The 16,119-nt window shown below is 40.7% G+C and overlaps 2 protein-coding genes across 7 annotated transcripts; both read right to left on the bottom strand.

Annotated features, from left to right (window-relative positions):
• Window positions 1-269: 269 nt before the first annotated feature.
• On the bottom strand, window positions 270-7,044 carry LOC132955601 (matrix-remodeling-associated protein 7-like). Of its 2 annotated transcripts, none has more exons than XM_061028510.1 (4): window positions 6,641-7,044; window positions 3,765-3,978; window positions 3,553-3,661; window positions 270-874 (listed from the first exon to the last, which is right to left on the bottom strand). In XM_061028510.1, the coding sequence occupies exons 1-4, from the start codon at window positions 7,019-7,021 to the stop codon at window positions 760-762; spliced, it is 819 nt and encodes a 272-aa protein (XP_060884493.1). In that variant the 5' UTR covers window positions 7,022-7,044; the 3' UTR covers window positions 270-759. The 2 variants fall into 2 exon arrangements, with proteins under 2 accessions (XP_060884493.1, XP_060884495.1); XM_061028512.1 differs by having other exon boundaries at window positions 3,765-3,798; window positions 6,641-7,036.
• A 4,414-nt stretch (window positions 7,045-11,458) lies between these two features.
• srsf2a (serine and arginine rich splicing factor 2a) lies at window positions 11,459-15,444 on the bottom strand. 5 transcript variants are annotated; one of them, XR_009665882.1, is made up of 4 exons: window positions 14,857-15,444; window positions 13,501-13,843; window positions 12,454-12,546; window positions 11,459-11,915 (listed from the first exon to the last, which is right to left on the bottom strand). XR_009665882.1 is itself a non-coding variant. In XM_061027775.1 (3 exons), exons 1-2 carry the CDS (start codon window positions 15,210-15,212, stop codon window positions 13,525-13,527), a joined length of 675 nt encoding a protein of 224 aa, XP_060883758.1. In that variant the 5' UTR covers window positions 15,213-15,444; the 3' UTR covers window positions 11,459-12,546; window positions 13,501-13,524. The 5 variants fall into 5 exon arrangements, 3 of the variants coding, with proteins under 3 accessions (XP_060883758.1, XP_060883759.1, XP_060883760.1); XR_009665881.1 differs by having other exon boundaries at window positions 12,454-13,843; XM_061027775.1 differs by having other exon boundaries at window positions 11,459-12,546.
• Between the last annotated feature and the right edge of the window lie 675 nt (window positions 15,445-16,119).

Below are 16,119 nucleotides of genomic sequence, written 5' to 3'. Positions count from 1 at the left end.
ATGTGTCTTTAAAAGTTGTGGGAGTGTTCTCTTTTTCCAACATTCATTAAAAAAATTTTTATTTTTATGTTCATAATTCAACATTTAGCAGTTTAGACCAAACATTGCAGGATTGAAATTAAACTTGTCTTCATTCCAATCATAAATTCATGTTTTTCATTTAATAATAAAGAGGTGTATAATTAAGTTAAACGATTGAAAGTTAAGTTTGCACTGGCATGTATGTGTGTGAGTATGCTCTTGAATGGTTGTTGATTTTGTTCTCACCTGAGGACAATGCACTTCAGTGAATGTCGAAATCTCGAAACTTGCTTCAGAGAGTTTTTAAGAACTGTCGGTAACTTAATCCTATTGGGTTTAATTACACAATGTGAAGTTTTGCAGAAAGAAACTTTACAGACAGGGAAGCAGACTGTACATGTTACACAATGAAAGGAGGGACTTTAAAAAAGCAGGTTTGATAAACATCTCCTTGTTGTACATATGAAACTAAGAGTCCTTTATCACTTTCAGCCTTCACCCTGGTCTGGAAGAGCTGGGGCAGGTTTCATGTGACTGACAGCAACACAATATAACACAAATTATACCGTATTAAAACATGTAAAAGAGTTGAATAAGTGGACAGCACGGCTGTGTTGAATACTGTGAAGGAGTATATGGAAGTATTTGGTATACTGGTGTAGTCCAGACGCGCTCACAGGTTAAAGAGCGCCACCAGAGGCAGGATGGCGAACATGGGCTGCAGACGAGAGAGGACTTTCAGATGGAGTACAGTCTGAGCTGCTCCTCCATGTCTCCCTCTGACACATCCCCAAACGTCTCCTTGTTTTCTTTCAGCAGCTGGAAGATGGCCGCCAGTTGCTCTCGTTGCACCCTGAGAAGACAATTATCAAAAAGGTTGTCGGATTAGGAAGGAAGGAAAAATGATCCTCAGGTAAAATTCACAGTCACAAAAAAAGCACTATTTGAAACAAGAATATTTGGAAACAAGGCATGGGGGAAAATCCTTTTCCTGTTTCCAATCTGCTGTCGCTTCATATCCAAGAGATTTGAATAACCAGACAGAAAGCATACAGGCTTGTTCTTTCCAATGTGAAGACAAACTCGGACACCTGCCGACTCAAAATCATTCACGTGCACAAACACCACGTTACATTGAACAATATACAGTATGTGGATAAAGATGACCTACATTGTAGCAAGTCACCTCCAGCATCAGGAGTTATCCCAATAAATAAGAAAAAAAGTTTCATGTAAACAATCAATGCTTTCTCACTCTCACCTTTTTGGATGCATTCAGATGAAGCTCAAGTTAACTATCTGCTACTCTGACTGGTGCCAATATAGCAGTAAAAGTTGTGGATGTATATAGTATTCAGGATGGACATATTGTGTAAAACATGGAGAACTTCAGATAGAAGTAGAACCTGTTAGTTATAGCTAATATGCCGTCTTTCCTGTTCTTCATATTGATATTGAATCATGTTATCGCACATTGTATGTTAGTCTACTGTGCAGGACTAGGCTTGATCATACTTTTTTTTTTTTGTTTATTTTTGGGTCTTTATATGTAATGCCTTTTTTTTTATAGACGGGGCAAATGGACAGAGTCAGGAGAGTGAGTGGGGAATGAAGAGCCACAGGTTGGATTCAAACCCCGGCTGTCCGCCTGGAGGACTACAGGTAGCCTCTGTACATCGGGCACGCCCAATTTCCTACCAGCAGCCCTTGATCATACCCTGTGTTATTTTATTTTATATAACTTAAAGAGCTCCAGCATTAATCCACGTATAAAGTGGCATAAAGAACCTTCAGTGTTTACTAAACTACTTTTTTAACTGAAAAAGGAAACTGACTTAATATCATTTTTGTGCTGATTTCTTTCTGCAAGAAAGGCACAAAGTCTGGAGAAGGAATAAATCACTTCTAAAACTTGTTCTGTCTTATACTGACTGTGTTTTGGCTTTGCTTTCTTTATGTCTTCTTTTTGTGACCTCATGACATAATAACTGATCTGTAGGAACTGGTGTCTCTGTCAGCATAACATATCCTTTAAGACAGTGTATTTCTCCTATCAAACACAAACCTCCACTTCCCCTTTCCCTCGTGTGAATGCAGGGATTTAAAGTGACTGCCTCTTCAGCACTTTGTGTGTCCCAGTGCTGCGTTACTGACTCCTTGTGGCAGAACACAGGACTCCTCTGAGGATTAACTAACACCTTCCTGTCAGAGGTGATGACCTGAGGTCCAATCAACACCTGCTGAAAGTCACACTTCTAACGTGGAATAAAAGGCGACTCTGGAGGGAGGGTGGGATCAGGTCAGCAGCACTATCTGTCTCTCCAAGGCCACCTGTGGAGTACAATCCCTGCTGACGATGCAAAAGTTTTTCTTCTCAAATTTGCCTGAGAGAGTCTTTGTTGGACTGAATCACGTGTTAAAAAAAAAAAGATTGTATGCAGACGCAGTACAGAAGAAAAAAGGTAGTAGTTCCCCTGATTCTTCTATACCCCTTTAATGTGCTCCCCCCACCCCCCGTTAAGCCACAGAACTGTGAGTGGCTCCTTTAACTCTCGTGTAATTCAGCTTTCAGCTTATGCTTGGCAGAGACTCAATCTGATCTTATTCACACTGACCCGAGAAGGACCGACCGATACAGCCGCTAAAGAGGAGTGCAACGCCAAACACACACAAACACACACAAACACACACAAACACATGTGAAGACAGCATAGAGGAGATTAGAACCAGGAAGACGAGGAAAGACGGTGAATCAGATACACATAAAGAGGGGAACTAAATCAATGAGAGATTTAGATTTTCAGTAAAGAGTTGGTTGTGTCGCCTGTTCAGGGTACCTTTAAAACAAAAATAATGGATTATTTTATTGTGAATACATCTTTTTTATTTATTTATTCATTTATTCTTTGCCTTTTTGTGCCTACATCTTTTAGTTTTATTTTACAATATCTAGATTCCACCACCAGGGGGCTCTCAATCTACACTACAATAACAAAAGATGACGTTGGGAGTTCTCTCTGCTACTCCCTTTTTTCACTTTTTTAAGTTTCTAAGAGTTTATTCACAAATTTACATTATTAGGGGCGTGGCTGAGTTGACTGATAGGTGCGTGTGATGTTACTGTTTGCCTAGAGGCTTAAGACCCGCCTCAACTCCACCTCTTCGCCTGGTACTAGATTGACCGAGAGTTTGGTAGAGTCAGCATTTCCAATACGGCGACAACCTTTTTTTTGGCTTAGTAAGCACTCTTTAAAAACCTATGTGGGTCGTCACTGAGACTATGTGAATGTTTCGTGCTGTCTGTGGTTATAAACCATTAACAAGAACATCTTTTTGGGTTGCCAGGTTGAGGAAAATCCTCCTCTAGCTCTTGAAGGTCCGTTGAATGGCCCATTAATGAGATCCAGTAGACGGGTCTTTCCAACGAGTTGTTTTCATATAAAGGCCTTTAAAAAGTCTCTAAACATTTTCTGTATCAGACAGTTAGCCCCATATTTGTAAGCCAGCCCCATATTTGTAGTTTTTACCAACCTTTGCTCCTCCTGCAGCTCCTCTGTGGACATCATCATTTCCAAGTGGTGGGATCGCGCCTTTCCAGGGACATACTTCAAGGAACTGTTTTCATCTGTGTCCCCGTCATCTGATAAAAGGAGAGTGAATTCTGATCAGAAGTGTGTATTAACCTTTATTTTGAGAAGAGCATGCCGTGTTCATTTTGTTTCAAAGTGCGTACAAGTGCTCACCGTTGATGTCCGGGTTCGCCGTGACTCCTTCAGTCTGGGGGTGAGAGAAAGCACACTTTAGTAGCTCTTTATCAGAGAGCCCAATGAATGACCTGCGGGTCCTTCCTGACGAGGCCTCGGACGACGAGTCTACCTCTAACCTCGTGGAGGTGGAGGGTGAAAAGTCAACTGGTGTTGACGGCTCTTCAATGACAGTGGGGGAATGTGTGTCCTCCTGTTAGACAGTTGAGGGGTTAGGTGACGGGCATTTCTCTCTCTCTCAGACTCAATCTAATAAAATACTTAATTATCTTTATGTTTATATTAAAAAAATCTATTTAGTATTGTTGTGCAAGCGGTGACGACAAACTGCTACACGAGCAATCATCTCAAGGGAAAGCTCCAAACAAAACACTCGACCTCCTCGTGTTACCCGTTTTTTCCTCACCTCTCCTCGCCTACACTCATCGCAGGTGTCAGGGATTTTAAAACCAAGCTAGTCCTCTCATAACCTTGCTCCCTTGGGTGCTTACTTGATCCTCTCTCATTTACTGTATTGTCTCACTTAATGACCTGCTAACAGGCTGATATCCAGATATCTTTCACAGGTGTTTCAGAGCCTGGTTGGATCATGATATTAACCTGAGAGAAAGTTTGGCTAAACAAGAAAACAAAAGGAATATTATGGCAAGTCTATGAAATAATTTCTTACATTTTTACATTTTTTTTTTACAGGCTGGTGGATGGAATAGCACTGACATGTTATCTACTTCAGTAAAAGGGCTTCATTACATTTTTGAATGACTTGCTCTTTCAATTTATAATGTTTACCCCGATTTAAAATGGAACAATACTTTATTTATACACAACATAAGACTGATAGCAACAGTCATTTATCAAATATAGTAAGATATTTATTCAGACTGCTGCAGATAAAAAAAAAATCTGTTTTCTAATGTCCACATGCACATACACATGGAAAACATTGGCTTGGCATCATCGACCACTTTGCAAAAGCAAATTAGTCTCAAAGCTTTGAGTTCATTTTGTTTTTTTAACTTATATTTAAATCAGCTGGTAGCGACACGCTGTTAGGCTATAGGTAGCTCGTGTCTATATTCAAAATGAACACAAAGAGGTTTGAAAACGCATGATTTAGAAGAAGTAGTTAGTGCTACAGATCCAGAATGTTTCACTTCTGCTGCACCTCTAAACCCCGTCAGAGATGCTGTGAGTTGATCATGTTTTTCATGTTAAGCACAGAAATACTTGGTTATAGGTTGAGGACATGATACTTGTTTGGTCTGAAGTAATTTGTCTGAACGTACAGAACACTATTTTGTTTACTTTCACTTCCTCTCTTCTCCTACCGCACCTCCTTTAGAACACTTCCTGGTTTCCCCCCTTCCCCTCGATTGGTTGTGGTTTGCACTCACCTTGTTTGAATTCACCTGATTATTTAAGACTGCACTGCCTTGCACTCACTTTTGCTTTTGTCTTCACATGGGGGCGGCAATTCAGAGCTGATGTTGGAAACATCCCATGTGTGTTTTTTTTTTGTTACCCACTTTTTTGAACTGAATTGAAGAAATAAATCTAATAAACCAAAAAATCAAGTTTCCTGGCTGGATTCATGCATCCACACCCGATGCCCATGGCGATAGTTGCTCATAAACTTTGAACCCTTCTTAACAGTGTCGATGATAAATGTAGTTTGACTCAGATAGACAATCTGGTCACCAGGGTAAAAGTTCTGTGGTTACCCAATCAACCCCATTTTCAACGATGAACAATAAAGAAACATCAACTCACAACATTTGAACCATCTCTAGACTCTGCTCCTCTGTACAGTCGTCGTGAGACAAGAAAAACTATTTTTATTGACCTGACCTGAAATGGGTCGGATGAAAATCTGCCAGCAGACATAATGCCTGAGCTTGCAACTTTGTTCTTTTCATGGGCTGGAAAAACGTAGAATCCACTTCTAATGCTGTGAAATGTAGCTGTTAAAAGTGGCTTCATCTGGACAGCTCATACTGTCACTCAGTGTTAACACGTAAATGGACGAGGATATGTGGAAAAATTAAACTGATAAAGCAAAATGTTTACTTTTACTTCATATGTACACAGGTTAAAAATCATAGACTGTATGAATTGGTAAATGCAAGAGTTGTATTTTTTTTAACCTGTATTTATGCATGTTGATCCAGTACACGAACAGTAAGTGTGGCTGATAGATTTACTTTCTTTTCTATTGTTTACTGTAGGATGTTTATACCTCAGATGTTTATACCTCAGTCACATCATACCAAGTCACTTTAATCACTTTATCTTGTCATTCTCTGCAAATACTGTCTCAATTCCCCCCAGTTAACTTCATCATTCATTTTGTACTTGTATATACCCCCTGTTTTTATTTTTATTTATCTTATCTATTCTGTTTAATGTGTATTTTCAAGCTTTCTTGTCTGTGCTGCTGTAACGCCCGATCTTCCCCTCTGGGGATCAATAAAGTATTATCCTATCCTACCTCTTTTAACCTGGCCAAAGCTCAGTTACTTGATTTGTTTTTCTCCAAATAGTGCAAACTATTGATCTGTTTCACAGTGATTTTAACATTTTTTGTTACTTAGTATTATGCTACATTACACTGGGATTTATCAATTAAATTACAGGACCTTAAATTAAAGCCTTATGTGTTTGTTTTTTTTCCTATGTTATTGCAACTTTGACTTTAGGGAAGAGTTTGAGTGCTTTTCCACTTCTGACTTTACATGTGAGCTATACCTGAGCGGGAGGGAGAGTCGTTTAAAGAGATTAAGAGAGAGATAGGTGATTAAACAAACAGAACACACAAACCTCTCCCCTGTGTGTGTATTTACAACCAGGTGACTTACTGAAAGCACTGATTTAACTACATCCCAGTGATCGTGTGAGCTCCCACTGATGTCACACCAGTCGTCCTCCACCTCCTGTTTCTTCTTGCCCTTCTTCCCCTTCTTCTCCGGTATGTGTCCGTTCTGCCTTGGTCCAGGTTCATCTAATCCTCCGGTTAGACCTTGTCCCAATAATAGCCGCGATTTTGCAGCGTCGGCTGAGGTTCTGGTGAACAGCGACGTTGCGATCACAATTGCGAGAAGCGTGAAAACAGCGGCAGATAATACAAAAGTTAAATCCATGATGGTCGGTGTCCTGTGGGGCTGTGTTACTGCGCCTCCTTCTGCGTTTACTGCCTGCTGCTGTCCATTCCGCTGTCTGCAATAATCCTCCACAAACATCAACGCTAACGAGCAGCGTTTAAAGGACAGGCTACAATCTCCTGTCTGAGCATGACGTCACATCCTCCGGCCACGCCCCCTCATCCCCCGGGTGTACCTCGGCGCTACATCCCCGGACAAGAAGCCTGTGGGAAACTCGGCTCTTTTAGTGAGCCAGATTATTAAACTCAGCACAGTAACCGACTCTTTTGGCTTCGATATTCATTATCCAGTTAAATATATCCACTCATTTGATTTATTATTGAGATTTTTGTGCATTTACAACTTTATAACTATAGCCTACTTTTACAAACAAGGTATAGTTACACTCAATTTTGTCTTTCATACTAGTTTATAGCCTACTATTTGGCCTACTTCTATGCATAAATACTCTCTCTCTCTCTGTCTATATATATATATTTTTTTATTTTTTTTATTTTTATTTATTTTTATTTTTATTTATTCTGTTTAATGTGTATTTTGTATTTTCGAGCTTTCTTGTCTGTGCTGCTGTAACGCCCAAATTTCCCCTCTGGGGATCAATAAAGTATTATCCTATCCTATCCTATCCTATTTTTTTTTTATTTGTAAATTTTATTTCATTAAAAAAAAACAATAAAGTTAAGAAAAACAAACAAACATAAAATCTCAAATTTTGATTGAAAAGTATATCCATATATAGCCTACACACTGTTTACTAGTTATGTTCATAGGCTAACATTTATTTTCTATTCTTAAAGCCATGGCACCTTTTACACCATTGTCATAGATAGCAGACCTGCTTTGCAACCTTGTTTACCTTATGTGTGATATGATATGTTGTTTTGTTTGTGTGCCCTATTTTTGTTGGTTCATGAGAAAAAAAAACGTTTCCATTAGCTGTTGATGTATTTCTTGTGTGCGGATGATTGTTAATAAAGTTGACTTCACTTGAGTTACTTGATATGATTATAGCCTTCCTTGTGTAATCTGTTGTTTGTACGTCAACTTGTGTTTATAGCTTTATACATAGCTTTTGTTTTTATATCTATTTATATCTGCACCTTATTTTTCTATGAGAATACTTGCTGCTGTTTTCATCCTGCACTACAATGAGCCAAATGCAACGAAATTTTGTTCTTATCTGCACTGTAAAGTACAAGTTTGAATGACAATAAAGAAAGTCTAAGTTTGTGTTTTTCCTCATGTGTACGGGCTGCTCCACACTAATTGCCCCAAGAGGGATTAATAAAGTTGTTTGAATTGAACTGAGCCAACTGAGCTCTACTCTGTTTGTACTGAAGGCAGAAGCTGAAAGTTATTTAACTGACGTTGGCAAAAAAAACAAAATATGCTCACGAATGTGGGGGTGACAAAAGTACTTGTAACAACATCATCCAGTTTTCAAACCTGTTCACTGGCTCAGAAGAAGCTCAACGTTAGGGCAAAGAAATGGAAAAACTGAAAAAAAAAAAAAAAAAAAGGAAAGTTAAGGCTTGATTGTAAAAGCAAGATAAATGCATTTCAACTGAAATATGTGAGGAGTTAAAGCTTTTTATGCTTTTGCTAGACAAGAAAGAAAGAAAGAGTAATCAGACGGGAACCGGCTCCCTCTCTCTTGAAAGAGTCGGTTGTAACAGCCGACTCGTTTATGATCGACACATCTCTGTGCCGGACAGCTCAGGTGTCGCTGGCGCAGTTCACTGCAACGTGCTCGGCTCCCTTCTTTTAATCCGTGCTCGGGTCTGTACTTTTAATCAGCTGTGAGTGTCTCGCACACAACGGGAGATTTTAATGATTTGTGACAGGACCCGTGTTATGCAGCAGGCGGATAGATGCTACCTTCAAGTGCTCCTGGGATGGTCCCACTTCACGACCTGAAAAAACAGACGTTCCGATTTTGATGTTTTGTCGTAGAGTGAACGCTTAAAATAGTTTAAAAATAAAATAAATTTATTTCTCATGACGCTTCAAGAATATATTTATAGCTTTTTTCTAATTTATGGGGTTGATGCTAATAAATAACTTCCCTATCTAATGTAGCCTATACGTGAATATTCAACAGGAACACTGGGCTACATGATATGTAAAATATTTTAAAAATATTATATAACGGTAGAAAAGATGATCACCAATATGCTGTAATAATCATAGTATGTAATACAATATGTGGACATACAGTTGCAAGAAAAAGTATGTTAACCCTTTGGAATTTCTTAGTTTTCTGATTAAATTGGTCATAAAATGTGTTCTGATCTTCATCTAAGTCTCAACAACGGACAAACACAGTCCGCTTAAACTAACACCACACAAACAGTTATATGTTTTCATGTTTTTGTTGAACACAACATGTAAACATTCACAGTGCAGAGTGGAAAAAGTATGTGACCCCTAGGCTAAGGACTTCTCACAGAGGTAATTGGGAGTCAGGAGTCAGCCAACCTGCAGTCCAATCAATGAGAGGAGATTGGAGGTGTTGGTTAAAGCTGCCCTGCTTCACTCCAGTTCACACTTCAGTTTTGAGTTCGCTACGCTCAAGAAGCACCGCCTGATGTGAACCATGCCTCGCGCAAAAGAGCTCTCAGAGGACCTACGATTAAGAATTGTTGACTTGCATAAAGCTGGAAAGGGTTAAAAAAAAAAAAGAATCTCTAAAAGCCTCGATGTTCATCAGTCCACGGTGAGACAAATTGTCTATAAATGGAGAAAGTTCAGCACTGTTGCTACTCTCCCTAGAAGTGGCCGTCCTGTAAAGATGACTGTAAGAGCACAGCGCAGAATGCTCAATGAGGTGAAGAGTGTCAGCTAAAGGCTTACACAAATCTCTGGCACATGCTAACATCTCTGTTGACGAGTCTACGATACGTAAAACACTAAACAAGAATGGAGTTCATGGTGAGGACACCACGGGGAAAGCCACTGCTGTCTAAAAAAAGACATTGCTGCACGTTTGAAGTTTTAAAAAGAGCACTTGGATGTTCCACAGCACTGGCAAAACATCCTGTGGACAGATGAAACCAAAGGTGAGTTGTTTGGAAGGAACACACAAACACTATGTGTGGAGGAATAAAGGCACAGCACACCAACATCAAAACCTCATCCCAACTGTGACGTATGGTGGAGGGGGCGTCGTGGTTTGGGGCTGCTTCTGCTGCATCAGGGCCTGGACAGATTGCTATCATCGACGGAAAAAATGAATTCCCAAGTTAATCAAGACATTTTGTAGGAAAACTTAAAGCCATCTGTCCACCAATTGAAGCTCAACAGAAGATGGGTGATGCAACAGGACAACGACCCAAAGCACAGAAGTAAACACGCCTTCTGGAGTGGCCCAGTCAGAGTCCTGACCTCAACCCGATAAGAGATGCTGTGGCATGACCTCAAGAGAGCGATTCACACCAGACATCCCGAGAATATTGCTGAACTGAAAAAGTTTTGTGAAGAGGAACGGTCCAAAACTCCTCCTGACCGTTGTGCAGGTCTGATCTGCAACTACAGGAAACGTTTGGTTGAGGTTATTGCTGCCAAAAGGAGGGTCAACCAGTTATTAAATCCAAGGGTTCACATAGTTTTTCCACCCTGCACTGTGAATGTTTACATGTTGTGTTCAACAACATGAAAACATATAATTGTTTGTGTGGTATTAGTTTAAGCAGACTGTGTTTGTCTATTGTTGAGACTTAGATGAAGATCAGAACACATGACCAGTTTATGCGGTTCACATACCGGTACTTCTTCTTGCAACTGTAGGTATGAGTTATGTCTTATTTGTCCAAATGAGTGTTAGATGAATACTTTCTACAGGCCTAATAGAGGACATATTTGGGACTAGGTCAGATTACATGAAAGCTTTTGAAAAAAATTAAATTAAACATTCATACAAACAATAATTAAAGCACATATTGAAATCACCAGGAGTCTCTCTTGTCTAAGAGTTAAGGTAACACCAGATGAAACCAAGGACACCAGATCACATGGCTTACAATATGTTTGTCTGATTGATTAAACAACCTGGGAGTGGGAGTGCTTCTGAATAACCATGATGTGAAAATAGACGTATACTATACACAGAGCTCACTTAAATTGAACAAATAATCACTAGTTTTCTGTGACACGTAAAGTGTAGAGCAGAACTGGTGTATATTTGGAAGAATTTATCAACCGATGAGCAAGCAATTGGCAACAGAAGTAACTTATTACAGCCCCCTTCCTTTACTCTCAGGGGTAAATAATATGCTAATTACTCACTGAATTTGAACTCTCCTTGAATGTATTGATAAAGTCAGATTTAAGCCGGGATGTATTTCTGATATTAAGTTCCAAGGGTTTTAAATGGGACCCTTTAAAAGCAGTTAAACACACATTTTAAGAAAAAGTGGTCGATATGTTTTGTGTTACTATCAACTATGAACACCATTTTGATAAGTCTGAATCATTGAACTGACCAGAAGTTCAAAAAAAAAATTGACATAGGCAATGTTTTTGTAAGACAAAGACATTTATTGGCATTCACCTGAAGCAATTACAAGACAACTGAGTGGTTCACAGAGGAATGCAATACACAAATGAAGCAGCCTGGACTGCCCTTTAAACCCTTCAATTGGAGTCACACTGGACCCATTTAAAAAAAAGGAGCAAAAACCAGTTATAAACAGTGGATAAACCACAGAGGAAGGACGAAGGAGAGGAGGGAGAACAGAGAAAAGGGGAAGGAGAGGATCTGTACAGCACATGTAGGGAAGGAGAAGTCACAAGACAGAAGAGGATGGTTGATCTGTCACACCTGTGATCTTACAAACCGGCAAACAGCAGCGGAGGGTCGAGCCCCGGTACAGCGCCGGGCACCCAGCACCGCAACACGCCACACCATGTCACCACCGCACTGCACCGCATCTTAACAGCTAACCAGCATTACTCAACTGCTACACAACTGCGCCTAGTGCACAAAAGATACACAAGAAAGAGGGTTAGAGTCATAGGAAAGCAAATTTTACGAGACAGGAAAAAAGGTGATGCGACAAAAGAATGCTTTCCTCCAGATTAGCAAGTCACAAATTAAGCGGCGCTAAGATATTTTAATGTTTTACTGTACAGCAAGTCATTTTTACGAGTGGTTTAACAGCTCCGAAGACTTGAAATGTACAAACAGGACAACCCTTTCTGCAGTTTTGGAAATCAAAATCTTTCATATCCATCTAGAAAATGCATTGAACAAGGATATGATGTAAGAAATCTGTTACTTGGGGAAAAAAAAAGAAAAAAAAAAGAGAAAATAAATCAAATAATTTAACAAGAATGTAATCAAATGCAAACATCCAATTTAATGAAGAAAAAAACCAAAACAAAAAAACCTTATAGATCCCTTTCAATATGCTGAACTTTACAAACAATGATCACATCAAAACTTACAATTTGTTCAGGAAAATGTCATCAAATGAAGAATTTAAAACATTTTTAGACCAAGCTTCAATAACCTTTCAGTCAGCATTCAGTTGTAATTGTGGAGTCCACTCGCTCAATGTGAGACTCTTCCTGATGTCCTCAGTACAGGCTCAATCATCCGAGACCTACAAGGAAAGATAGAGCAGAGTTGACAAGAGCAAAACAAAAAGACACTTATAACTCCTGCAGCTGAACAGGATACTGACAAAGCAGTGCTTTTCTGATTCTTTTGTCCCTCGACAATAACATGTAAAAATCTGCTTTTATTGGACATCCATCTGTGTGTAGTGTCTTAAGTCATTAATACATTTGTTAACACAAATTTCTTGACCCCTTCACCAAAAAAGAGAAGTTCCAATAAAACTATTACACTCGGGCATATTTGAAAAACAAACCTCAGGGTCCGTTCCCATTGTGAGAGGCGGAGGGAAAACCACAGGCACGGGCGGGAAAAGTGCTCAGTGCATCTGCCTGTGATCCCTGTGAACGTACCTCACCACACCACCTCAAACACCAACTGACAGCCCGAACCACCGCCATGACGACCTGCTCCTTAGCAACTGCCATCGCTCTCAGCAACAGGCAGGTCACATGGGCAGGTCACACACTAACTGCTCTCAAACTGCAACACCCCCATCTCCTCCTCCTCCTCCTCCTCCTCTCTTTGCAAACAGGACTCAGCAGCTTGGAGGAAAGAATTCCACATTTAGGTGAACGTTAAAAGTTAAGCACCCCACGTCAGAACTCCCCCCCCCCCTCCCATAACTATAAAATGGTTTATATCCTTTTTTTTTTTTAAAAAGATAATTGATATCTTAGGCCTTTGCCTGTGTGTGCTTTAGCTTGGCTAAACGTATGAGCCATGAAAAGCAAACACAGAGCTCGGACTGTGGACTACATCAGTACACATTTCTTATGTGAATATCTAAAACAGTCAGGATTCTGCAGACACTGTTGCTTATATTGTTTTGCTTCTGAATTGAAGCACCAACGCTGCAGAATGCTAACTTGAATGACAGCAGTAAGCCATCTCAGATTGCATACTTGACTTAAATATGATCCCATTTCCCCCTGAATACCGTCATGTTGTGTCCAAGTTTGGATTAAGACTCTTCCCCGTTGTCCTCTGGAGATTTAGGCCTACTCTTGGATTTGGACCGGGACCTGGATCTGGATTTGGACCCTCTGTTGGAAGGTGGGGTCCTACTCCTTGACTTTGACCTGGAGCGGGATCGAGACCTCGACGGAGACTTTGACTTGCTCCGTCTGGGGGTTCTGGACTTTGACTTAGACTTGGACCGGGACCTGGAGTAGGAGCGGGACCTGGAACGGCTATAGTGGTGGCGGCTCCTGGAACGGGACCGGCTTCGGCTCCTGGAGCGGCTGCGGCTTCGTCTCCTACGACGAGGGCTGTCTGAGCGGCTGTGGACAGAGGGGGGGACCCAATTTAGCAAAACAGCAAGAGAGAGAGGCTCGATTAAAAGAACAAAAAAGTACAAATCTAAAACTATAAATCATAAAAAAATATAAAAAACTAAATAAAGGAAGACAAGCTTTAATCTGAGTCAATTGTGCTGGAGAAACCAAGGCAGAGTCCAGTAACTTCACTCATCAGGGTCTTTGCCTTTAGTACAAAGGCAATTGCTCAAACTGAGTTAAGGTCTTCTGCCTTTGTTTTGCTGCGGGTCAAAGTGAAGTTACTGTTTTACTGCAGTGACGTTAAGGTGTTATGTCTTTGTTTTAATATCTGGCATCAAGCACTTCTGACACACACACAGCAGCTTGACTAAAGTGTAGCAAAGAAATAGTGTTGGTTGTGTTATTTTAACAATGCAACCAAGTAGAGCTGGGCGATATGGACCAAAACTCATATCTCGATATTGTTTAGCTGAATGGCGATACTCGATATGTCTTTTCTTGAAACACATGGAAAAATAAACTACCTGTTTGTGAATTTAAAAAGTAATATAAAATAAAAATGTTCCTTAAATACAATAACAGAGAGAGAGAGAGAGGAGGAGCAGGGTTAAGAGGGACAGTCAGTCACCTGTCACCTCTGTAATGTTATTTTAATGCAACTTAATCTTATATCTTGTTTGAAAATATATCAATATATCTTGATATATATAACTCGATATATTTCCCAGCCCTACAACCAAGTGAGATACAGTATCAAATGGAAGTTACTGCCTTAATGACCCCGTTATTATTGTACAGGCAACGCAAAGGCAGAGTACCTTAACTTCCAAATAAGGGTCAAAGGTCATGTTTGACCTCAAGATTTTTTAGTGCACATTAATAACCTGATTGAAAAAATGTAATTTCCAATATTCTGCATGGACAACAAAAAGACTTAAGTAATTTATCTCTTTGTAGGGCAGAGTAGTAATAACTTCAAGGAGTTTCTCAGCTGGGCCTAAACACACCAGCATTACCTCCTGCTTCTGCGCCCATACCCTCCATATCTGCGTGGCGGAGCCCCTCTCCGGCTGTACATGGAGTCCGGAGGTCTTCCGTACCGGGCCATCTGAACCCTCAGCTCCCGTCCGTCCAGCAACGCGCCATCCATCGCGTCCATCGCGTCCTCCGCGTCGCGCTTGTCGTGGAACCGCACGAAGGCGAACCCGCGGCTCTCCTTGGTGTACCGGTCCCGGGGGATGTAAACATCACCCACGCGACCGTACTTCTCGAACACTCGACGCAGAGTCTCCGGCGAAGTTCGGTAAGTCAGGTTATCCACTTTCAGAGAGGTCATCCCCTCCACGTCGGGCGGCGGCCTACCGTAACTCATTTCTCTTCCGTTGTCTAGCAACCGCGCGAGCAGGAAGCACCGAAGATACAACCCGCAAAAAAAGAGGCCCTTCTGCTTAAATAAAACGATTACAGGTCGCGTTTAAATGCCCAGTTTTTTTGTTTTAACACTAATTTATCGGCGTGAAGTGTTTTTGCGTAAGATGTTGTCCTTACCGCGTTGCATTCACGTAAAATGGCGGCAATAAAGCTTCCCTCCCCCCCCCCCCTTGCTTAGCGCCCGTGTTGGCCTCCTTTCATTGGCCGCTTTGACCCGTGTTGCCAGATCTCGCGAGAGAAACAAGCAAACCAGCTCTATGGAAACAAGCCCAAAACAAGCAATACAAATTAAATGAAGCCCAAACAGGTGACCTAACCTACCACATAGTGTAAAAGAGAGGCCACTTGATAGCAGTGTATATATATCTAAATATTGTATCATATAAACACATAGGGTAAACGGGGTTGTGGACGGATCCTGGAAAAGGACAAACTATCGCGATAGTTTTTCGCTTTATTGTGGAGAGAATCAGTAGGGGTTCATACAGGCGCCCAAACAAGCAACTACACTTTAAAAAACAAGCCCCAAAAAACCCGCAACTGACGATATTTGCAAGCGACTTTGCAGAAAAACAAGCCCAAAAAAGTCGCTTATAACAAGCGGACCTGGCAACACTGCTTAGCGCCCGTGTTGGCCTCCTCTCATTGGCCGCTTGACTTCTGTTTCTTCTTCTTCTTCTTCTTCTTCTTCTTCTTCTACTAATGGATTTCCGGCAGGCTCTCTCCTCATGTAAAACACTTACATCGCCCCCTGCTGTTAAGGCGTCGCAAGCAACGGCACTATTTGACCACTATAACGTCTTTGTTCCTTTTAGTCATTTTTTTTTTAAATTAAAGATGCAACTGGA

The sequence above is a fragment of the Labrus mixtus genome, chromosome 21 (genome assembly GCF_963584025.1).
Source record: "Labrus mixtus chromosome 21, fLabMix1.1, whole genome shotgun sequence".
NCBI classification, from domain to species: Eukaryota; Metazoa; Chordata; class Actinopteri; order Labriformes; family Labridae; genus Labrus; species Labrus mixtus.
Note: the sequence above shows the minus strand (reverse complement) of the source record. Positions and strands in the feature narration are given on the sequence as shown.